This window comes from Eumetopias jubatus, unplaced genomic scaffold, assembly GCF_037043125.1.
Source record: "Eumetopias jubatus isolate StellerSeaLion01/CBP00866 unplaced genomic scaffold, mEumJub1_p1.0 scaffold_17, whole genome shotgun sequence".
NCBI lineage: Eukaryota > Metazoa > Chordata > Mammalia > Carnivora > Otariidae > Eumetopias > Eumetopias jubatus.
In genome coordinates this window covers 59,846,758-59,872,943 of record NW_028274823.1, presented here as the reverse complement: position 1 = coordinate 59,872,943, position 26,186 = coordinate 59,846,758, and the positions used below count along the sequence as shown (strand labels likewise).

At 37.4% G+C, this 26,186-nt stretch overlaps 1 protein-coding gene across 1 annotated transcript in view; it reads right to left on the bottom strand.

The window, feature by feature from the left end:
* The window catches only part of CTNNA3 (catenin alpha 3), a 1,824,697-nt gene that overhangs the window by 1,788,170 nt on the left and 10,341 nt on the right, over positions 1-26,186 (bottom strand). Inside the window, exon 2 of the mRNA XM_028109632.2 lies at positions 6,804-6,996. Within this exon, the coding sequence (XP_027965433.1) occupies positions 6,804-6,996 (193 nt within the window). The remainder of the gene's footprint in view (positions 1-6,803; positions 6,997-26,186) is intronic.

The window sequence follows — 26,186 nt, the reverse complement described above, 5'->3', positions numbered from 1 at the left end:
TCATCCTATTTGTATTGAGTTTTTAATATTTGCTTTTGATATTTAGATCCTAAATCTACCTGGAGTTGACGTTCTGTACATGATTATGAGAAAGCAAATGGTAGAAAGATTGAATAAGAGAGAGAGAACTCAAAAGAAAATGGCAGCTGAGAGAAGGAGAAACTGGGGAAAGAAATTTTCCCCCCTTCAGAAAGAGAGATAAAATTGGAGTTCTCCTATCAGTGAGGTCATATGATACATGTCTTTCTCTGATTGACTTATTTCGCTCAGCATAATACCCTCCAGTTCCATCCACGTTATTGCAAATGGCACTGATATGAGGAATTCTTAATCTCAGGAAACAAACCGAGGGTTGCTGGAGTGGTGGGGGGTGGGAGGGATGGGGTGGCTGGGTGATAGACATTGGGGAGGGTATGTGCTATGGTGAGCACTATGAATTGTGTAAGACTGTTGAATCACAGACCTTTACCTCTGAAACAAATAATACATTATATGTTAAAAAAAGAAGAAGAAGAAGAAGAAGAAGCTAGCAGGAGGGGAAGAATGAAGGAGGGGAAATCGGAGGGGGAGATGAACCATGACAGACAATGGACTCTGAGAAACAAACTGAGGGTTCTAGAGGGGAGGGGGTGGGGGATGGGTTAGCCTGGTGATATGTATTAAAGAGGGCACGTTCTTCATGGAGCACTGGGTGTTATACACAAACAATGAATCATGGAACACTGCATCAAAAACTAATGATGTAATGTATGGTGATTAACATAATAATAAAAAATAAATTTAAAAAAATTGGAGTTCTGAGTCTGCCTAAGAGGAAATCCAAAATATCTCATACTTTCAATTCAGACTTCTGAGGTGCTACACCCAAGAATAACAGCTAGCCAAAAATAGACCAACTTTTAAAAATTAACTCTACAGGGGCACCTAGGTGGCTCAGTCTTTAAACGTCTGCCTTTGGCTCAGGTCATGATCCTCGGATCAAGCCCCGCGTCGGGCTCACTGCTCAGTGGGAAGCCTGCTTCTCCCTCTCCTTCTCCCCCTCCCCCTGCTTGTGTTTCCTCTCTCACTGTGTCCCTCTCTGTCAAATAAATAAATAAAATCTTAAAAAAAATTAATTCTACAATTTGTCATGCAAAATGCTCAGCATCCAATCAAAAATTATCCAAGATACCAGGAAACAAAATCAGGTATTGGAAAAGCAAAAGAAATAACAGATAATAGAAAAAACATGTAAGAAAGCCATATATCTATACAGAAATTAACTATAATTGAGATGTTCACGAGAAATAATAGCAAGATGAAAATTTCAGCAGGGAATTGGAATTAGGAAAGAAATTAGAGAAATGAAAACTATTTCTATTTCCATAGAAATGGAAACTATTTTTAAAAAAACAAATGAAAATTCAAGAACTAAAAATGTACAGTAACTAATGTAAAAAGTTAACTGGACAGACTTAAAAACAGACAGGAAAAAGTAGGGCAAAAGTGTCGTAAATTTAAAGACAGATATAAAGGAGTGCCCGAGTGGCACAGATGATTGAGCACCCAACTCTAGGTTTTGCTCAGTTAGTGATCTCATGGTCATGAAACTGAGCCCCATGTCAGGCTCCGTGCTCAGCAGAGTCTGCTTGAGGTTCTCTCTCTCTCTCTCTCTCTCTCTCTCTCCCCCTCTACCCCTCTCTCTACTCATGCTCCCTCTCTCTCTCCCTACCTCCCTTTTCCTCCTTCCCTCTCTAAAAAATAAATCTTTGCGGGATGCCTGGGTGGCTCAGTTGGTTAAGCATCTGCCTTCAGTTCAGTTATGATCCCAGAGTCCTGGGATCGAGTCCTGCATTGGGCTCCTTGCTCAGTGGGAGGAGCTTCTCCCTCTGCCTGCAGCTCCCCCTGTTGTGCTCTCTCTCTGGCAAATAAATAAATAAAAGCTTTAAAAGTAAATAAATCTTTTTAAAATAAATAAATAAATAAAAGGTAGACATAAAATTAAAACCTTTAAAGTACCATTTTACAATACCACAAAAATGAATTACATGTTTCTGAATCAGAAGACTCATTACTATTAAAATGTCAGGTCAACACAAATTGATCTGTAGACCCAATTTAATCCCAATCAAAATCCCAGCAGGCTTTTTTGTAAAAATTAAGAAGCTGATTCCAAAATTTCTACGGCAGTGCAAGGGACCTAGAATTACAAAATCAAGATAATTTTTATTTTAACACTTACTCTGAGGTACACTAATCAAGACAACGTGTTATCAGTGTAAGGGTAGACATACAAATCAATGAAAAAGAACAAAGTTCCCAAGTAGACACAAAGATAATGGTCAACTGATTTTCAAAAAGAGGTGTAAAAAAATTCAATTGAGAAAGAGTAATTTTTTTCAATAACTATACTAAAACAATTAAACTTCCATATGCATCCACATAATACTAGATCAACTGAATTCCCATATGAAAAAGAAAATGAATCATGACCCCTAACTCACACCATGCATAAAAATTTATTTCCAGGTAGATTGTAATGGCAAAACAATAAAGCCCATAGATGATTACATATGAGAATACCTTCTTGACTTACAGTAGGCAAAGATTTTTTAACAGAACAGAAAAATCTCTATCCATAAAGGAATAAAATAATTAACTGCAATTTATCAAAATTACTTCTAAATATCAAAAATTTTAATATAATGAGAGAAGATATTTTTAATATCCACCACTAACAAAAGACTCATATCTAGAACACACAAAAAGCCATCAGAGAAATAAAAATTAAAACTACAGTGGAAAACAACTACATACATTTGAATCAAAAACACTGACTCTTGCTAACACCAAGTTAGTAAGAATGTAGAGCAACTGGAATTCTTATACATTACTAATTAGAGTGTTAACTAGAAAATCTACTTCAGAAAACTGTTTGGTAAAATCTATTAAAGCTGAATGTATACCTTATGATCTAGTGATTTCATCCTAAGTATAACCCAGCAGGAAAGTCTACATTCAGGCACCAAAAGTAATGCACAAATATGTACATAGCAACACTGTTCATTAAGGCCAAAACCTGTAAGAACTCAACTGTCCATCAATCTAACATGGATAAAGAAATTATGATCTATTTATCAATGAATTGAATGGACTACTACATGTTGAGATCTCACAAACACGACGTTGAGCAAAAGAAGCCAGACTCAGGAGATATACTATATAGATCCTACTTATGTAAAGTTCAAAAAAGGCAAAAAACTAACCTATGTAATAACCTAGGATAGTTGTTACCATTGAGGTAAAGAAGTGATAACTGTTTGGAGGCACAAGGGGTACTTCTAGGATTCTGCTCAGTTTCTATTTCTTGATCTGAGTGGAGGTTACATTGTACGTTTACAATGTGAAATTGTATTGTGTTGTTCACAATAATGTATGCACTTTCCTGTATTTCTTATTCTCTGTAAACAATTTAAAAACCTTAAATATAACCAACTGTGTGACTTAGAAGCAATGTCTATACATTGCAGGGGTACAGTAGAGGCTATACGAAGGTAGCATACATACCAAAGGCAAAACATGTAGTTCAAACATTATAAACAATTCTTAGCTAATTCCTAGCTAATTGTTATGTAAATATTCTAAAACTAAATAAAATACTGAGTTTAATAATTTGCCACTGTATAGATGTAAGTATAGGAGTAAGCTGTAAGATCATGAGTGAAAAATAAATCCTCACTATGTGGGCCACCTTTGCTGGATTTCTACAGTTCTACCCACATATGACTTTTTCTTTCACCATTTTCCCTTAATACTATTCATGTCCTATCTTCCACAGGCAAATTCTTTAGGTAATCAAATGCCCACATTATTTATCACTTCAGGTCTCTAACTAAAGCCACTAAAGTCAGTAAAACAGAATAAAACAGAATCCTGTTGTAATGCTACATAAATTACAGTCTCTAGTAGAAGAAGAAATTTTCTAAATTAGTCTCAAATTCTTCTTGAAAATAAGTCAATAAATATACAAATAAAAATATCTTCTACCTCCAATATTTTTTCACTTTCCCAAATACTTTAACTTATTATTTGCTCTTCATTCATCCTTTATAGTATGCCACTGGACAAAGCCTTTAAAAAAAGGGCAGCAAACTAAAATATGTTTCTAGTATCAAAGAGTTGCTCGAATCAGAATTCATTCTCCTGATACTTCAGCTCCACCACTGAGCAGAAATTCCTTCCAAATTTTTCGGAACAGTGCTCTCACTGTTACTATCTCTGCTATCCATAGGATAAGCATTGGCCATTCCCCAAATTCCAGAACCATTTGCCATTTCACTGCTTTCCTCCCACACTCAAGTGGCAAGAGTTCAATTTGGCAGTTTGTCAAAAAGAATCAGAGTATAAAGCACTTGGTGATTTTTAACCAAATGTTGTTGTGTATACAGCATATGCCATATATATCACATAATATGATTTCACACATTATAATAGAACACAGTGAAGGATATAAGACATAATCCTAGAATCCAAATGTACTTCTCTTTGAGAACTTCTCTTTAAAATAATTTTCTTTTAGTGAGCCAAAAGCCATTAAATTACTTTTTTTAAAGACATACTATTTCATGACAACTTATGCTATTACTGTTCCCTAAGAATTACCAATGTCTTACATATTTATTATTAGGTGTTTTATAAAAACTATGTTGTCAAATAGATCACATTATGTGACAAAAACAATACCAGAATAGTGTTCATATTCCTCACCAAAAAACTCAGCAAAGAAAGCAGAAGAGATAATATGTCATAAATGCAAAGATAAAAATCATTATAAAATTTTATAATATACAGTGACAAAATGATGCTCCAGTTTTTAAATTTATTTAACATTTATCAGGTGGTTGTTATGTGTCAGGTATTGCTCTTCAAATGAAAGACCTGGTATTTGCCACCTTCAAGGAATTAAGAGTCTAGACTTACTGAACAAGTAAATTAATGTTTGGTGTATGAAGTAGTAAATCCTATGAAAGAGAGATGCTCAGCATCTTTGGGGACACAGAAGAGGGATATCTAAATCAGCACTATGAGGTCATACATACTTCCTGGAAAAGACCTGGGTTAAGCTTTGCTGCAGTGAATAACTGGCTGAATGAGAGGGGTAATCCAGGTGAAGGGAGTAGCTGGTAACAGAAGTGCAGAGGCATAAGACAACATGGACCATTCAAGATACTTCAAGTTCTCGTTTGGAGGAAAGTTTGAGAGGGGGACAGAATCGGGAACTGAGAAGGGAGAGAATGGCAGAAGCCCAGTTATGAAATGCTGAGGGAGCTAGGTTTAGAAGTCTGAACTTGATCCAGAAAGACTGTCCCTCTAATCCTTCAAAAACTACTAAAAAGGATTTTAAGCAGGGAAGTAAAATGATTATATTTTCATCTTTAAAAGATATATTTGGCTCTGGTATAAGGTAAGGCTAATGCAGTAATCCTGAATTCAGGAGGCAACATTAGTAATATAAAACAGGGAAAGATCTGAGACAAAAGGAGACAGAATTTGTTAAACTTAGAGACTAACTGAAAGAGAGGGTGAAATGAGAATGAAGAGTCTAAACTGACTTGGTGACACCAGAACAGAGAAGACAGGACAAAGAGTGGGTCTAAGGTGGTAGGGAGCAGGGAGGAGTGATGAATTCATGGGAAATTATCTTGGGCATTATGTTTTCTGTACATTTTCTGAAGATAAATATAAATCATATATAAAATATATAACATATAAAAAATAACTCCTCTGTATTTGACCTAAAGTTTATTGTAGCTAATATATTCATTTTAATTATTTAATTAGCAAACATTTCCTGATTTTCATGAAGTTATGTTGGGAAGAGAAATATCTGAACACGCCAAGTCTCTTTCACAAAGCCAAACAGGAATATTTAAGTTTTCTTGTCCTCTCAAAATAGTTCCTTGCAGCAAGCTGATATATAAATAGGACAGTTCTTGGGGCACCTGGGTGGCTCAGTTGTTAAGCGTCTGCCTTCGGCTCAGGTCATGGTCCCAGGGTCCTGGGATCGAGCCCCACATCGGGCTCCCTGCTCCGCGGGAAGCCTGCTTCTCCCTCTCCCACTCCCCCTGCTTGTGTTCCCTCTCTTGCTATGTCTCTCTCTGTCAAATAAATAAATAAAATCTTTTTTAAAAAAAGATAAATAAATAAATAGGACAGTTCTTTTAAAAACAGACTGCAAATGAAACTTACATTCATTAGAAAACTGTTGAATTATCATAAGTAAATACATCAAAAGGTAAAATGCATACTTTCATTTTATAATATTAACATAGCAACAACATGGGTTATACATAGTTCATGCAAAGCATTTCTCTTTAAGTTTAGGAAATCTAAACATCTAGAAAATTGAAAAATAAAATGTATTCCTGAGTGGTCAGGTCTGTAATTTATTATCTCCAACTATTAACAAGGAACTTGAGAATTTATTTATGTATGGGAAAATACACCTTTAGCTTCATTAGTCATTTCTCATTATATCTATGACAAAACAGGATACACTTCTCTTTGCTTATTATGGATAAACTATGGCATATGAGGGGAAGAAGGGGCCTGCAGGGACTGAACAACCAAAGGAAAGAACCAGAATAGTACTCTGAGCCTTAGAGCTGTCTAATGAGCCCCTCTGCCTCCCACAGCTAGCTCCTCAGAGCTCTACAAAAGACTAATAAACTCAAGTCAACAAAAACAAAACCCTCCAAATCTAATTCCATAACTAACACCCTAAGAACATACAGTTTGCTCCCGACCAGAATTAGAGTACTCACTTTCTTTGCGAACTTCCTCAAGTGCAGTAGTAAGCTCTTCCCTTAAAACTGTGGCTTCCTCGGCAATCTTCTCTCCCTTGTCTAATAAATTCCTAGTTGCTTCCTCCACAGAAGCTAGGAGGACTCTGGCTCTTTTTGAACGTCCTTTTTTCCTGTTGGAAGGATTCTGGGGACAATTTACAAGTGTAGTAACCTAAAATTGGAAAAATACAAGCCACTCATTAGACAAAGTATGAGAACACAGTCCTGGGACATCATAGCCCAGAACAAAAGTAAGTATTTCACAGTAACATGATTTATTCCCAGTACTATTGGTACATCCTCATAAGTCAAGTCAAGGCACTAACAGCAATAGTATCAGCCAGTATGGAATTTCCAACTAAACATAAAAAGGAAAGAAGGAAGGAGGTAAGGAAGAAAGGGAGGACAGGAAGAAAGAAGAGCCACAGAGATTGAAACTTACCAAGTTTTATTACTGAAACAATGCAGTATATATATATATTATATATTTTAACATATGTATAAATATTTATACATCCCAATTACTTATATCACTTTGTAGCCAGCAGTCTATATTAAGAGGGAGGCAAAATCAACACAATTAGGTCAGTAAGTATTAATCTATTTAGACTGAGTATAGAGATTATTAATGTGGAGGGGGTACAGAACCACACTAAAACATAAAACGCCGGTTACCTCAGAGGGACAAAACCCAAATTACTACTATGACCTCCCTATTGGTCCTTTGTAACCTCTCTTACCTCTCTCCTACACTCTCCCCTAATTCCTTAGGCCTCTGAAACAGGTCTTGTTCAAAGTCTCCTAACAAGAGGACTTTCTTGACCACCCCATCCCCACCTTCTCTCACTCTGTCCTCTCACCCCACTTTATATAATTTGCTCAAAACACTTACAGAACCTGATTTTTTTGTTTATACATTTATTTCATGCCCCCAATACTAAAATGTAAACTCCATGAAAGCAGAAAACGTGGTTTTCTCTCCAGCACCCAGAACAATGCACAAAGTAGCTGTCCAATAAATATTTATTATATAAATGGCTTAACGAATGGGGTAGTTGAAAGGGGCTTTTTAATCTCTATATTTTGAATTGCCTGAATATGTTAATAATGAGCATTATTCCTTTTGTAAATTTGTTTAATATAAGAATAAACTAATGAGGGACGCCTGGGTGGCTCAGTCGGTTAAGCATCTGCCTTCAGCTCAGGTCATGATCCCGAGTTCCTGGGACTGAGTCCCACATTGGGCTCCCTGCTTGGGGAGCCTGCTTGTCCCTCTCTGTCTTCCTCTGCCTGCCGCTCCCCCTGCTTGTGCGCACTCTCTCTCTGACAAATAAATAAATAAAATCTTTTTTAAAAAAAGAAAGAAATTAAGCATCTGTATTTGGAAACTAAATCTCATACAAAATTACATTGTAAAAATATCCATTTCTTAATTAAACCTTGAATCCCAATAATAAATATGGTTAACATTTTTATAAGCAAAGCTGGAAGATCCCCACTGTAGAGGAAGAAAAAAAAACTTGTGTCCAGGGTTTAAAATGACAGACCTGAAACTCCTGTGGAAAGCTAGAATCCTACATATCCTCAGATAGCCAAGGCTTATAACAATCATGCACCACATCTTTGACAATGTACTATACATAACCCTTCCTGCTCTGTAGCCCCTAGAGGTTTGGCTTGTTTATTGTTTACAAAGCACAACATATTTATTTGTATATCTGGACCCCCTAGTTTTTTAACTAGAAACTAAGAAAGAACTTACAAGCTATGGGGGAAATATGTAGATAAAAATAATTTTTGTCTGCCCTTTCAAATTCTCCTCCTCCATCCAAGAGACCCTTTGCTTTATTCTAATTTGCTTTATTCTCATGTTCACAACACAGAGTGCAGTACCTTGTAGCAAGTCTTTGTTTCTTGGAAAATGAGAACAATCATATTATCCTATGACTGTATGAAGGTTAAATATGTAAAATGTCTTGTAAAATGCACAACATGACACAAATATTGGTTGACATTTAATGTACATTTTCTAGTCCATTCCCCACATGGATACAGAAAATCTGTTACGGGATCCTTGTCAGAGGTGTTCTCTTGGGGCTACCCTCCTGTTGTTCTTGGGGTCCCCTGTGCTAAATGTGATGAAATCAGTTAACAGAGCACTTTCTGTATGTTTTGTAAACAGTCAAATAGAGCCATGTGTCTTTATTATGTATTAAATAAAGATGATAATATGCCTGACTTATTACATGGGTTTTCACATATTCCAAAAGGCAAATATCTCACTATTGTCAGACTAATTTATATATTCAGAGTTAAAAGGTATTTGTTCAGATTAAGACAAATTATAGCACCTAGTTTAAAATCTTTGTTTAAAATGAAGAATAAGTATCATTGTCTAAATGTTCCTTCAGAATGTATTTTAAGTGCCACAATTCATGACGCTTCCCACTGAACATTCCTCTATTATTGTTCAGATCTCCATGCGCCAAATGTTTCCCATAGAATAGCCTGAGCTTTGAAATTAAAATGAGCATTCCAGAAATGCTTTGTTCCTTATAATAAATGCCAAAGAAGAAATGTGAAAAGAACACTGTATAAGAACACTGTGCCTCCATCAAAATAAATGCAATTGCCACATGCAAGTTATTCACATTTATAAATCATTTATACCTATGTCTTCTGAAATACCCCAGTATAATTATTTGATATTGATTAAAGTCAAGTGACACTTTCAATGATTCCCTTTATTTCAGAAAGTAAAGATAGCTTGGTAATCCTGTGGGGGAAAAAAGAAAACTAAACTTTTTTTTTTAACCCCAACTTACTTATAGGATCTAACCAACTCCCCTCAGTGACTGTGACTCAGGATAACAGATGACTCTCACCAAAGGTTGGGAGTGCATTTGTTATCTGAAAAAGTCTCCCATCTCTTGAAGGAATATCAGCAATCAGTAAAAAATAGCTTTCAGGTTATTCTGTAAAATAATTCCTGTTCCCTCATTTTCTTTTTCAGTACAAAATCAGTTCTATTTTTATAAGCAACACAAAAACTTTAGTTGGAATTTATAGCAAAGATGATGCTAATGTAAGTCCTAGTCTATGTCTTGCTAACCTTTCTTTTTGTCACTCATGCGCAACCCTCCCCTTTTATCTCTTTCTCAGTCCCTCTCATTTAGAAAATTTATGGCTTCTTCAGGCTCTTAAAGAGCCTGGCTTCACTCGCTTTTCTTTAGTCTGTAAATCTGAGCTGGGCCACAGACACACCTTCTGGTGAGGAACGAGCTCCCTATTGAAATGGTCCTACATTAGATACTTCAAATAATATGAAAAGAAGAAATCACCTGCTTTATTAATTCTGCACATTTAAATTCCATAAAACCAGGTATATTTTTAATGTGGTGTAATATTTATATACTGAAATTTATAGTACAAAAAAAAAGACTTTTCTAATCTTTCCTAATTCAGGTGCTCTTGATGCTCCAAAGATACTAATAATTAAATTGAGATGCTTAATGAACCAAGCCATCCACTGTCATTATATAGAGCAACACTAGTGCACAATGGGAGCATTGCAGAATATGGCACGAGGTTTAATTTACTTTGATTTGTTGCATTAATACAATAATGGCTTTAGTACTTCAAATGCTAGCTTTGTAGAAAGTCTTCTCTAAATGCCAACTTGGGTTATTACATTTATATTCTATAATCATGTTCTTTCCCAATCTATTTTTTTAATTCTACTATCATTGTAGTATAAAAAGGCCATGTTATTGCCATCTCTTCTCTGTTTATTAGCTAAAACACTGAATTTTAACCTTCCTCCAAGAGCTCACAGGAACCTTCAGGGCTACTTTTGCTTCCTTGAGTTAATTTTTAACGTGTGAAACAAAATGTAAGACATTTAAGTCATATTAGTTAGCTAAAAACTTCAGATTTCTGAAAGAAAGTAAAGGTAGAAAAATAAAACTGTCTATAGACAGCTGTCTACAGTAAAACCAGTGATCTTTTAAAGTAAAAGATATCCATCTACTCTTAGGAAAGGGAGGTCCCTTCTTCAAGTTATTGATAATTTCAACTGTTATTTACTTCCTACCAAAAACAACCTTCATTGTGTTAACAAAAGTACTGTGGAAGATTGAAGTATTGAATCCAGCAAATGTGTACCACTCCATTGACATTTAACACTCGCCTTAAACCAACTACAATCTTCTTTCAGACCATCTTAGGCCAATGAACACTTATTGAGCACAGGTTATGTTCAAAACAATACCCTGGACATTTAGAAAATAAAGATGAGTAAGCTCCAGTATGGTGATAGGAGATACACAACCAACTGCAATATAAAAAGCAGACTGGGGGCGCCTGGGTGGCTCAGTTGGTTGGGCGACTGTCTTCGGCTCAGGTCATGATCCTGGAAAACCCGGATCGAGTCCCGCATCGGGCTCCTCGCTCAGCGGGGAGTCTGCTTCTCCCTCTGACCCTCTTCCCTCTCGTGCTCTCTCTCTCATTCTCTCTCAAATAAATAAATAAAATCTTTAAAAAAATAAAAACAAAAAAAATAAAAATAAAAAGCAGACTGGCTGGGTGATGGACATTGGGAAGGGTATGTACTATGGTGAGCACTGTAAATTGTGTAAGACTGATGAATCACAGACCTGTACCCCTGAAACAAATAATACATTATATGTTAATTAAAAATTTAAAAAAAAATAAAAAGCGGAATAATAACTGCTTAGCCTTATAAATACAAAGAAAGGGCTATAGAGATGGCAAACATTCACAAGCATTAAGTAGGGCTTTCAAGAAGAGCCTTTAAGAACAGTTTTCTACCAGAACAGATAGCAGGGAAAGAGAGCCAAGTGAAGGGAACCATGTGCAAAGGGGCAGAGATTGCCATTTTTGTCTGAGTAGGAGATAATCAAGTTCGGCAGACTGTGGGGTAAAAACAGTCTTCCTCCATTTGTATTTCTTACCCCAGGGACTGACACCTCTAAACTGAGGCAGAAATTCAGAGGCCATCTGGGCTACTCCCTCTCTCTTATCCTCCTCTCTGAGTACTTTAAAATGTCTCTTTAGGGGTGCCTGGGTGGCTCAGACGGTTAGGCGTCTGCCTTCAGCTCGGGTCATGGTCCTGGGGTCCTGGGATCGAGCCCCACATCGGGCTCCCTGCTCAGCGGGGAGCTTGCTTCTCCTTCTCCCTCTGCCTCTGTCTGACACTCCCCCCTGCTTGTACTCTGTCAAATAAAAAATAAAAAATCTTTAAAAAAATAAAAAATAAAAATAAATAAAATGTCTCTTTAAAAGCTTTAGTTTCTGTCACCTCCTCTTCAGCCCAGGGCCACCGCTTCTCATAGCGCTCTCTGGATAACTGCCCTAGCCTACACTCCTTCCATGCTATCCTCATGACACAGAAGCAGAGCCTCAATTTCAGTCTTATCCTTCACTCTGTCGTTACAAAAATATATGCATCGATTGTGGCCTTCATCACTGTCTCCCCACCCATCCCACATTTCCATAGAGCCATCTTTCTACAGTGCAAATCTGAAATACCTGCACCAGCTTAAAACCCTCCAATGGTTCCCAGCTGCCCATAAGATAAAGTCTAAAGCACGGTCTGGATAAAGGCTAAAGCATGGTTTATGAGGCAATTTGTGATCTTACTTCTGACTAAATTTCACTCCCATCTTCCATTTGTGGAGTTTGCCCACAAACTACTTATTAGGCTCAGAACAAGAAATGTTTGGCATCCTCAGCCTGGAACATTCCCCCAACCCACCCCACCACTCACAGCCCCTTATTTGTACCTCTCACACCACTCATTATAACATTTTGTAATGTTATACATACCACCTCCCCAGCTTTACCATGAACTTGATAAGAGCAGAGACCATGACTGACTCATTCCAAAAACCCAGAGCTAGCATACTGTCAATAATAAATAAGTAGTGGTTTAGTTAATGAAAAGATGAATGAAACTCTAGATTTTAGAGACCTTAAGCCAAGAGCCATTATGTTGAATGATTTGCTCAGTTACAAAGAGAGTTGATAGCCAAGCCAAAATTAAAATTTAATTTCAGTGATAGCACATGGTAGTTTCCAGAAAAAGGAATTCCTTAATGCAGGGTATTTTGTCATTTCCCATGTCTACTATCATAGAAAAGCAAGTCTCCACTCCTATACTTTATTTGAAGTCTGATCAGTTCAAAGTGATCTAGAATCAAGTACGTACTTATATTATCTTTTCTTTTCTGGTCAAAAAGAAGAAAAAAGACAGTTTACATAGTTCATTTTCAAACTATAAATAAAAAGAACAGGCACGTGATTTTTATTACTGACTTTCACTTTTTTATGACTTTTTTTTAAAGATTTATTCATTTATTTGAGAGAGAGAGTGCACACACATGAGCATGGAGGGAGAGGGAGAGAAAGTCTGAAGCAGATTCCGGGGGCTCCATCTCACAATCCTGAGAACATGACCCTGAGATCACAACCTGAGCCAAAACCAAGAGTTGGTCCCTCAACCGACTGTGCCACCCAGGCACCCCACTGATTTTCACTTTTTAATCCTTTTATTAGTTCACCAGGTCTGCCATACAAAGTACTATAGAGTGGGTGGCTTACACAACAAAACTTATTTTCTCATAGTTCTGGAGACTGAAAGTCCAAGATCAAAGTGTCAACAGGGTCAGTTTCTTCTAAGGCCTCTCTCATTGGCCTGCACTCTTTTCATTACCTTCTCACTATGCCATGGTTTTTCTCTGTGTGCAGGCATCCCTGGTATCTCTCTATGTCCTAATATCCTTTTGTAAGGACACCAGTCATACTGGATTAGGGCTCACCTAAAGACTTCATTTTAACTTAGTTACCTCTTTAAAGGCCCTATCTCCAAATACAGTCACTACCTGAGGTACTAAGGACTAGGACTTCAATGTATGAATTGGAGAGGGATACAATTCAGCCTATAACAATCATCATCACTAATGACACAGAAAGCATAAAGCAACCATCATCTTTTAAAATACAATTTGGGGTTTTGTTTGTTAGATTAAAAATACTGCTAGCCAAGCTATTACTTGGAGCTATTGAGCGATGATAACAAAACACATGTCAAACCCTCTCCAATTCTACCAGCCCTCTGGGCCATGCAGATGGCATAACAAAGCAAAGAGCTGTAGCTAAATGTTCTAATCCAGGAAGTATACTTATTCCTGGAAAAAACATGAACTTAAACACAACCAGGAAGAGACCACACGCTAACACTAACATCAAATATTAGTTTCTTCCTGTTTTTACTTAACTACTTGCCATCCAAAAACAAAACAAATCTGGACTCCATATTTCATTTATTCAACAAATATTGTTGGTGCACCTGCACTGAACCAGGAAGATATGTCAGTGAGCCTCATCCTACTGAGGAGAGAAAAGAGAATAAATAAATACATACATAATTGTGTAACATAATAGTGAGTATATTGGATATGTGCTATGAAGAAAGTGAAGAAGGGTAAGAGAACAGATATGTGATAAGGAAGGGCTAGTTAGATGTGGGATCAGAGAAGTCCTCTCTGATCAGGTAAAAAGGGCTCCAAGGAAGTCGAAGGGGAAGACATTTGACTATCTGGAAGAACATATTCCAAATAGGAAACAGCAAGTACAAAGGCTCCAAAACAGAAGCTTGATTACCGTTTTCCAGGAGCAGCAGGAAGACCAGAGTACCTACAGCTGAGTGAGGTAAGAGCATAAGAGATGAGGTCAGGCTGGTACTGAGGCACCAAATTGTACAGTCCTTATAGATCACCATCAACACTCTAAATTCTATTCTTGTGAATGGGAGCTATTCAAGATTTTAGAACAAGAAAGGAACAAGATCTGACCTAAAATTTAAAAGGACCATTCTGTCTGCTCTAGAGAATAGACTGGGGATTAGACACAGACCAAGGAAGATGGATGAGAAATGGAAGAAGGAAGAACAGTTAGGAGGCTATTACAGTAGCCCAAGTGGAGACCACATTGGCTTGTTCCAGAGAGCATTGGTGGACTTGCTGAGAAGTGGCAGAATTCTGGTAATTGTGGTGAGTCAACAAGGTTTGCTAATAGATTGGATATGGGTTATGAAAGAAACAGAGGATCAAGGATGCCTCTGTGGTATATGGCCTGAATCGCGGTACATGCGGGTAATATTTACTTAAGGACACATGAGAAGGAAGAAGAATCAAGAGCTGAACTTTGGGCATGTTAAGATTGACTATTAGAGTTGCTAAGTTGGAAACTAGCATACAATTCTGAAGTTGAGAAAGATAAGGGCTGGAAGTATGTTTCTTTTCTTTTAATATTTTATTTATTTATTTGAGAGAGAGAGAATGGAAGAGAGAGAGCATGAGAGGGGGGAGGGTTAGAGGGTAAAGTAGACTCCCTGCTGAGCAGGGAGCCCGATGTGGGACTCCATCCCGGGACTCCAGGATCATGACCTGAGCCGAAGGCAGTTGCTTAACCAACTGAGCCACCCAGGCGCCCTGGAAGTATGTTTCTTATAGCTTATACATTTTCATTGTAATTATTCAAATATAAACGGTTTACTGGTATTACTAAAATCTCAAAGATGTTTGAGAATAGTATTTTTTTAAATCATAAGACTAGATGATATCTCTTGAAAACAAAATACAGCTAGAGAAGTTGCAGGACTAAGCTTTGGGCACCCCAACCTGTAGAAGTAGTATTTTTAGGAAACCCAACCATTAACCTAGTAATCATAGGATACGTGCCTTTTGCCACTTTGAATGTGACTATTATTTAGAAAAGATTCTGTTTTATACAGAGCAATAATTCAAAGACAGATTTAGGCTTTAGTAAAAAATGTAATGTTAATCATACAGCATTCTTCTCTACAAACAAATGTTTCCAAAATTGTGGTGAAAAACTATCAAGATACTGAATTAAGCAAACTAAGGAGAAATTATATTCATGTTGCTATTTATACCTAAATCAAGCATTAAGCCTTCTGATGAATCAATAACCAATAGTTTATAGTGAAGTACTGATTCAAAGAAATGCTAAGCAAGGAAAAGGAAAAAGACAATTTTCCATCAATAACCACTGACTGCTTAAAGGATTTGTAAAAAATCCAATCAAGCCAAACCTCACCCTAAAATAAAGAATGGGTTGACTTCACATGCAGTTTAGTCATGTGACATGGTCCATCCAGTCCAGCATTCCACTTCCAGCAGTGGCTGATGGTGAGGTTTGGTTTTGACCCCTAATTCTGTGTCTCAGCTTTGTTTAATAAGCATTTATAACCCTATCACCATAAAGTTGAATAAACTATGCCATATGCTTTGCCAACACAATCTTATGAAACTTTGTTGCATTTTACTCCCACTATCTGTTGTCAGATACCTTTTTTCCCATCTACCCTAGACCATCAGATTTACTCCTTGTCTCTTCTAACACAAAACTCCTTGTTATTGAAGATATCCAGGGGAAATATACCTGCTAATCATGTATGAATAAGAGACAACAAACAATAGAAAAGACCATAAAGATTAGATTTGTAGAGCTCTGTGGTCAAAATTCTAAAGTAACACAAATGTGGTTTGACTACAGCCCATAATTGATTTTAAAATTGATTATGCACAGCAAAAGAAACCATCAACAAAATGAAAAGACAACCTACCAAATGGGAGAAAATATTTGCAAATCATATATCTGATAAGGGGTTAATACTCAAAATAAATAAAGAACTCATACAACTCAAGAGAAAAAAAAATTCAATTACAAAGGGCAGAGGACCTAAACAGACATTTTTCCAAAAAAGACACACAGATGACCAACAGCTACATGAAAAGGTGTTCTATATTACTCATCGTCAGAGTCACACAAATCAAAACCACAATGAGGTATCACCTCACACCTGTTAAAATGGCTATTATCAAAAAGACAGGAAATAGTGTTGGTGAGGATGTGAAAAAGGGAACTCTTGGGCACTGCTGGTGGAAATATAAATGGTGCAGCCACTATGGAAAACAATATGGAGGTTCTTCAAAAAATTAAAAATAGAACTACCATATAATCCAGCAATTCCACCATTGATCAGCTTTGTGTTTCAAAGTTGATTCTCTTGAGGTCTTAAGAAAAAAACAGTTGTGGAAGCCATTAACAGAAAAGAAAGACAAGTAAGATACATGTCCTTATTTCTCCTGTCTGAGGTTCACTCAGACTGGGCAGCTGTGTTAGCATGATTGAGGAGAAATACTGAAAACAGAGTTGGTTCCATTTATCTTTAGAACTCAGGAAGAAAACTGCTTTATGAGTTTCCCTGCACAAACTCTGGGGTGACCAAAGTACCATCTTGGCATCACAGTGTAATTATAAGTAGAAGGAAGAGCAGTTTAGCTTTCCTAAGCCACTCCTGATTCCCATGAAGCATGGATAAGCCCCATACCATCCTAGATACCATAAAGGACAATCAAAATGTGGCTGTGCTAGCTGTGAATTGTGCAAGACTGTTGAATCACAGATCTGTACTTCTGAAACAAATAACGCAACATATTTTAAGAAAAAAGAAAAAGAAGAAGATAACAGGAGAGGAAGAATGAAGGGGAGTAAGTCAGAGGGGGAGACGAACCATGAGAGATGATGGACTCTGAAAAACAAACTGAGGGTTCTAGAGGGGAGGAGGGTAGGGGGATGGGTTAGCCTGGTGATGGGTATTAAAGAGGGCACATTCTGCATGGAGCACTGGGTGTTATGAACAAACAATGAATCATGGAACACTACATCAAAAACTAATGATATAACATATGGTGATTAACATAACAATAAAAAAATTAAAGAAAAAAAATGTGGCTGTGCTAAAGACTGGTGGACCTGCCCTGAGCCCACCATGGTGAGAAGCAAGGTAATCCTGCAGCATAGGCTGAGAAGTAGATGGATAACGCCAAACACCAGACAGAGGATGTAGCTGGGATTTAAGGGTTGAAGCACCATCAAGGGCCAAGCATCTTGAGAGAACCATGGATCCTAACCAAGATGAGAGAGTAGTCCACAAATTCCATCAGCTATAGACTACAAAGGAAATACACAGAGGTGCCCACAAGATAACTATGCATGAGTCCAGCCATCCCTCAAAGATCACCAGTCCAGAAGGTAACCCAGACCAGCCACTCTGCAGCAATAGGCACTAAGTTCATCTCCCACTCCCATGAGGTCACATAAGCAACACCCCCACCCACCCACCATTTCTGATCATTTTATCTAAAAAGACTGAGTATTTACCAAAAGAGACTGTGAGTAAATTTGTTAATCCTTACAAGCATCGAAAAGGAAAACCACATTAAATGTTCATATCTGTCATAAAATATACCCTAATTTCAGAATGTTAAAAATGTGAGGTAGAAAATGTGTCTAAATTGAAGAACCACAGTATTCTGCTTTATCAGAATTGAGAATGCAAATTGTTTCCTAAAAGGAAAAACTCAGGGGTGCCTCACTGGCTTAGTCAGAGGAACATGTGACTTTTGATTTCAGAGTCCTGAGTTCGAGCCCCATGTTGGATGTAGAGATTTTAAGTAAATTTTAAAAAAAAAATTGTTTAAAGAAAGGACTCATCTGAAAATCACAAAGTACATCTGTTAAGCCTTAGTTTGTAGAGCACTCAGTACTATAATACTATATATATCCAAATTCACCTATATCAGAGTTAAGTAACTTTTCCAGAGGTAAAAATTATTTCTAGATTATAACAAACTATGTCCTGGTTCCAAACATCCTGAAGGAGAAGCACTAACTCTTGAAAATCTCATTTCTCAGGTCATGGTTCCTAGTAACTACGGGCTTAGTCAGAGTGTGGGAGAGGCAGGTCCTCTTCAGAAAACAATGGACAGGTCCCTCATAACAGGACAATCAACCCTGGGCAGCCTCTTCAGAGCAGAGCAACAAATGAGTATCAGAGCTGAGAAATTCCTGCTGACTTCACCACCCTGTATCAGCAGACAGATAAGGGTGTAAGGCAGTGGTTTCCAACTCTAGCTACATAATGTTGCAATTTAAAAGTTAAAATTTACAGTCTCCAACACCACCTTCTCAAACTTTACTGCAGTACTGGATCTTATTACACCACAGATTCTGATTCAGGGGGCAGGGTGTAAGGGTCTGCATTTTTTAGGAGTTCCTAAGTGAACCGGACGCAGCAAGTCCATGGACAACATTGAGGTGGCAGCAAGGTCCTACTCCAGTGGCTATACAATACAATCACCTGGAAGACTTTTTAAAAATACTGTTAACAGAGTCCTACTCAGGATTCTGATTTAATTGGCCTTAGCTGTGGCCTGTGTTATCAGGATGTTTGTAAGTTCCTTAAGGGATGCCCTTGTATAACTAAAGTTGAGAAGCACTGGTGCAGGTGATTATAAATACACACTTTTTCATGTGATGTGACACCACACCTCAATTTCAGACTTGTGCATTATGAATCTCTTTCCTCATGGCAATTTCACCCCAAATATAGTCCACCAAAACTAAGATGCCATGGATACTCATTAAGAGTCCACCATAACCTAGTCCATATGTGGATCCATAATGCTATCTAATAGTGGACTGCTGAGTAAGGGAGAGCTGCAGAACATGCATCCAAGATCTCTCAGCTCTAGTTGTTTTCCTAGAGCTGCTACTAACAATCTTAATGGGACCTAGGAGGGATAACTGAGCATGTTACCTAGTTGATGCAGTAGGTTACCCCCAGGAATTCCTTACAAATTTATTCCAGGTGAGCACGACTGAACACATTAATAAAAGACAGAAGGGGCACTATACTAGGGCAAGCCTTGGGCCAAGATGCAGAACCAGGTTCACTACTGGCTGCTATTAAGGCCACCACAGCATTTCTCACATTGTGATCTCCCAGGAGCTTTTAAAATTACTGCTTGGTCCTACTCCCAAAGACTCTAATTTAATTGGTTTCCTGTGTGGCCTGGGCATCAGGATTTTTAAAAGCTCCCTAGGTGATTTTAACGTGCAGCCAGGGCTGAAAACCACTGGACTAACAGGATCTCAATAGCAACAAAAATTTTCTGAATTGCCTAGTTAGCACTCTTCCCCCAAGTGAGGTTTTTGTGTCTCTCACAGGGCTTGGCCACAAATCACCCCATCAAAATTTCCTCACAGGGAGCTCCCAACTGTGCACGGGATGCTGCCCATTTCTTACCCTTCTTTAATCAGTAAGTACAGATTACCTCCATGAGAAAATTGTCAGTCTAGAGCAGCGGCCTGCAACTTAAGTACCCAGGGCCAAATCTGGCCACTTGTTTGTTTTATAAGTTTTATTGGAACACAGCCATGTTTTATTGTAAACATCCATTTGTTTACATATTGCCTACGGCTGCTTTCAAACTCAAACAGCAGAGGAGTTGCAACAGAGACCCTATGGCTGTCAAAGCTGAAACTCTTTACTATCTGGACCTATACAGAAAAAGTTTGCCAATTACTAGTCTAGACTCCTGGACTGTCAAGCTGTGGCAGTATTTCCTGAGACAAGTTCGGTGTTCTGAAATAGTCCAGGAACTTCTGTGAAGGGTAGAATCACACTTCAAGCAGTGAAAATGATGACATCTGAGGAGATATGGACTCCTATCCCTTCAGCCAGCTGAACCACAATTGCTCCCATCAATCTAGTATGTTCCACTAAAAAGGCAAATAGATCTGGGCTTATCAGTCTATACCACCTGGCTGCCCTATGGAATCAGTTTATAAGAAAAAGACCTTATTCCACAGCTAAGTTAGAGGTGGATATCTGTGGGATCAGTCTGAATTTCTGGAGGAAAAGATAAGCTGTGATCAAAAGATAAAGTATTAACAGAAGTGGAATGGATTGGGGGTGGTAAGAGAAACAAGAACAACATGGCAGCAATGTTGGAGTAGAATGAAAATCAGAGTCTGATAGAATGAAAGGTCTAGGAAGCAAGTGAGAAGAGGTGAAAATATGCAGAGACTGACATCTGCTCACAGCTAATCTCAAAGCTACCAAATTCTGCTGGTGGGAGCATCCCTTATATGCTCAGCCATGCACAATCCTGCTGGACTCATGCTATTTTAATCAATTAGCTATTAGTTTTTCTTATGCTTATTTTAATTTAAAAAGCGGCTTCCTTTTTCTCAATTATTTGTTTCTCAAGGAAACTATAGCGTCACAACTTTCCCATGGGAGTTTTCTGGCAGTAAATGAATGCAGAAATTAAAGAATTAAATTTATTAGAATAAATTCAACTATTACTGAATCACCTCTAACTTTAAAACATTATTAAGGCAGAATTAAGTTTACTTCTTCATCCTACCATAAAAATAACATCTTTATACTTATTAAGCCTTGAACCTGTGTTTAAATAAGACATTTATTTACTAACTTCTAAGGTTACTTGTTGAGATTATAGTCAAAACGCTAATATTTGCATATAAAGTAATCTACAAGAACACTACATGTGTGCAGACACGTCTTTCAGATTTCCCTGGAACCTTCAAGATTAATTCTGACATAAATTCTATTGATAGAATAATCAGCAAGGCTACTGAAAAGAAGGTTGGTGATAAAGTCAAGGAAACCTAAGTAAATGGCATCATGCTTATTCAAAATGACCTATGAAATGACAGAAAACCACCACAAATGAAACTTGAATTATTTTCTGAAAGAAACAAAGGAAATTATATTCTAGGAGGCTAAGAAGCCAAAGCATGTCTTCTCCCAGCTACCTGAAAGTCAATCAGATCTGTCTGTAGAACAGTGAGAAATGAACCCTTTGGACATCTAAGTATCTAATTACTTTTTTGCTTTTTTTCCCCTTGGCTGAAGGAGAGAAAGAAATTCTGTTGAGAGTACAGTGTGGCAGAGAGGTTCTGCATAGGAGCCAAGAAAGAAAGAAAAACATGGTGCTTAGAGGAGTAAGAATTCACCATCCAGACACTTGTATTGGGTTTTACTCTAACAAGGAAAGGAAGGAGACTGGAGAAGGAGCTGAAAGGGGAATTTTGTGTGACTCTAGGTGTAAGCATTACTTCATTGCAGCCCAGGTGACAGCACTGTTGGGAAGAAAAGCATTCTCCCCTCTTTTGTAGGAGCCCAGTGCCATTCTGCCACCTTGAGAACTGGCAGCTTTGCAGGCATTGGGACATGGGTACCTTGACATGTCATTCCCAGCCTCATGATGGTCATCACTGGCAGTGGGTCATCAAGACAAAGTTAGAGAAAATGGGAAAATATGACAGATAGTTTTGGAAGCACAAGTGAGTTATACGTCAGAAACTCCAAATTCTGGAAATGAGAGGAAAAAAAAAAAAAAGACTGTAGGAAAATCTCCATTCTAGCATAAGTAATGAGGACAACTACAGGAATCTTGGATTGCTGTTACTAATGGAAGTTCTTTCGAACTTTTAGACAGTCGTTTTGAGCTTTTCAGAACTTTTAGAAGGGAAGTTAGGAGGCCAGGGAATCAGATTACATAAGGAAAACAAGCATCAGGCCTACGTGGCCAGTGCTCAAGGGAACTGGAAACAGTGAGGCCCCATAGAGGCTAGAGTATAATTCTGAGACAGAATGTGGTTTGGAAACTGGAAGGACACATTAAAACTCTGGTAGATAGGTAACCTTACTGTCCCTCAACAGCAGGAGTTTGTGGATCTGAACTTGAAAACTGCTCCACTAGGACTCTTGTACAAGTCTCTACTTCTTTCTGTGTGTCTTCAGTTTAGCACCTGATAGAACCTTTAACCCTAGGTACTAACTGCTTAGCTCTCAGTATGTAGTCAATCCCCTAACAAGAGGATGGTGATAGAACCAATTCACCATCTTCCCCCAGAGGCAAAACTTGCATGCTAGATTGCCTCAGAGGCTCCTTGCCAACTGATACTCCTTGAATATCAATAAGTCAGCTGCCCACCAAAAAAGGAAGCCCTAAAAAGAAGGCAATGGGAAGATAATAGTTACTGGAGCTTTTCACAGTACTCCCATTCTCCTGAGTACAGGGCAGGATCACACATGCAGTATCCACACTAACCACATTACTTGCTTTGACAAAAGCAATAGAGGAACTGACATATATCACATCTGAGTGGACATTTTAGGACACTTAGCATGATTCATCATGTTCTCTCCTGTTACAACAGTGGAAGTAAATGCTGAGATGGAGCCTGGGTCCCTGGGTGGTGGAACTAAGTAGAGATCCCCTACTAACTCACACTCTACATGTAGCTTGAGCAGGAAATGAACTTTTATTAAGCCTCAGAGATTTGGGATTTGTCTTATTACAGCATAACCTAGCTTATGCTGACTGATAAAAAGAGCTGGCAGATACTCTCAAACTAGACAGAGTGAGTATTACTGAGTATACAGAACCATCCCCAAGGGACTCCCAGAAATAGATGGAGACACTATGGAAGCAGAAGCCAAGAAAAGGCCAAGAGGTCATACAAGAGTTAGGAGTAAAAGCCAGAGAAATAATGTTTATTACTATTGATTTAACTCTATATTTACCTCTTGAAAACATGGAATATATATATATACATCTTAAAATACATTTGAACCTTTGCTCCAAAAAACCTTTATATGAGATAACACATTATAAGAAGTTTGCTAATGTTTTTATCTAAATGGTTGTTATACGCAAACAATGAATCATGGAACACTACAACAAAAACTAATAATGTAATGTATGGCGATTAACATAACATAATAAAAAAAAGATTTTGAGTAAGTCAATTCTTTTAGTTCACATTCAACATGAATCTGACACAAAGAAAATTATATGTTGTGGCAAATAAGATTATAGACGGTTCTGTTATGCAATGACTGTAGCATGATCTAGCAGTTTGTATCTTCTTCAGAGAGTATATGACATAGAGATGTAAATTCTTTTAATCGCAATTCTGCATAAAATAGACTTTCTGCACTGCACTGCCAAATCTGGATCTTGAAAGTGATAAAGTGCAGATGCCTACAGTTGCAATCATAAAAATGTAATTGCTGAGAAAAAAAATTATTTCTGATCCATTGGAGGAATTTATTACAGAGGGATGCAACTGTGTAAGTTATAACACAGAGAAAATGAAAGCGAATGATTGAAATATATCCCAGACTGAACATCCCTGCAAAATGACCTAGTGATTTACCTGTGCCCAAGAGAAAAAAAAAATAGATTAAAGATAAATCAAGTTTGGTGGAGAATACTCTGGTAACTATAAAAAGAGCAGAATAAAGATTTATGAATAAATGAACAGAAGCCAGAGTGACATAATAGTATCTATGACCAATTACTCCAAAAATTAAAATGTAATTTTGACTTTGAGTTATATACAGAGGTGGGAAGTAATTTCTGTGGAACCCTGAAAGCAAAGGAATATAACATTAAGATAAATAATGAGTAAAAGTGAGAATTTTTTTAATGGGGTTACTACACTGACAACTTCATCTGGCACCATGAACTTCTTTTGGAATGTTTTCCAGTATAATCACAGACAATATTACTTAAACCATGTAACTATTTCAAAATAAACACTCTGGAAAAAAAAGAATGTGATGAGATATTCAATATGATGCTATTGCAGAAAAACACCTATAATACAATTTAATGAAAATTTTTACTTGTATTGATATGTAATAAATGATCAAAGTGACAGATACAAGAAGGCTGGGCATTAACAAAAAGGTCAGTTATTTTAATAATTCTTTGAGTTTGAAATGCACTGGTTTTTGATAAGGATAATCCCTTTAAAATGAAAATCAAGAGTATGTCCAAATAATTTTGTTGCACTAGAATTCTCCTTTATGGGATAGTTTCTGAACACAGTAAATATTCTACCAATTATTAATATTTTTAATTTAATTTGACTTGAAGTTTGCTAAGATCTAGAAACTTTTTTCTAACTGGGATATTGGTGAACTGGTATACCATCAAGAAACATGTTCAAAACATTGACAAAAACCTTAAAGAACATAAATTAGCAACTATACTTACATATAAATGCGAACTATATAGCATATAATAAGTACTAATTTCCCTTTCCCTAACTCATCTACTTGTAGATCATGAAAAGTCTGAATCCAGGCACTATATTGAAAGCCCTCTAAAGTAATAAGCATGATAACACTTTTTAAAAGAGTTAAATTTCTTTCCAATCAAATAAAATTATTTCAGGCTATTTTCACCCTTTTAATTTTCTAGGTGGACTCAATAAATGTTTGCAGCTAATAATAGTTTTTAAACATGCCAGGAAATATATCTAAACTGTGAAAGGCATAGTCTTCAATGTGAATTTACTTAAAATATTCTCTGTTGACTGCTATATCAATGTACTTGACTAAAGCAAAACATCTATCGGTTTCAGTTAGAACATAAAAATTAGTTTCGGGGCACCTGGATGGCTCAGTCATTAGGCATCTGCCTTTGGCTCAGGTCATGATCCCAGGGTCCTGGGATCAAGCCCTGCATCAGGCTCCCAGGTCAGAGGGAAGCCTGCTTCTCCTTCTCCCACTCCCCCTGCTTGTGTTCCCTCTCTCACTGTGTCTCTGTCAAATAAATAAATAAAATATTTTTTTAAAAAAGTAGTTTCTTCCTAATGATACGTTCTCTGTTCATAAACAATATGTCAGCAGCCTTTGGGATTAGCAAGTCTTTTTTCAAATTTTTTAATTTTTATTTAAATTCAAGTAATTAACATATAGAGTATTATTAGTTTCAAACGTAAAGTTTGGTGATTCATCAATTGCATATAACACCCAGTGCTCATTATATCGTGTGCCCTCCTTAATGCTCGTCACCAAGTCACCCCATCCTCCACCGCCCTCCCCTCCAAGAATCCTCAGTTTCCTAACTTAATGTTATCTCCCTCTTCATTGTCACCTTATTTTATTTTTCCCTCCCTTCCCCTATGATCCTCTGTTTTGTTTCTTAAATTCCACATATGAGTGAAATCATATGATAACTTTCTCTGACTGACTTATTTTGCTTAGCATAACACCCTCTAGTTTCATCCATGTCGCTGCAAATGGTAAGATTTTTTTTTTGATGGCTAATATTCCATTACACACACACACACACACACACACACACACCACATTTTCTTTATTCGTTCAAGCTCTTTCCATATTTTGGCTATGGCAGACATTGCTGCTATAAACACTGGGGTGCAGGTGCCCCTTTGGATCACTACATTTGTATTCTTTGGGTAAATACCTAGAAGTGCAATTGCTGGGTCGTAAGGTAACTCTATTTATAACTATTTGAGGAACCTCCATAGTGTTTTCCAGAGTGGCTGCACCAGTTTGCATTCCCACCAACAGTGTAGGAGGGTTCCCCCTTCTCCTCATCCTCACCAACATCTGTT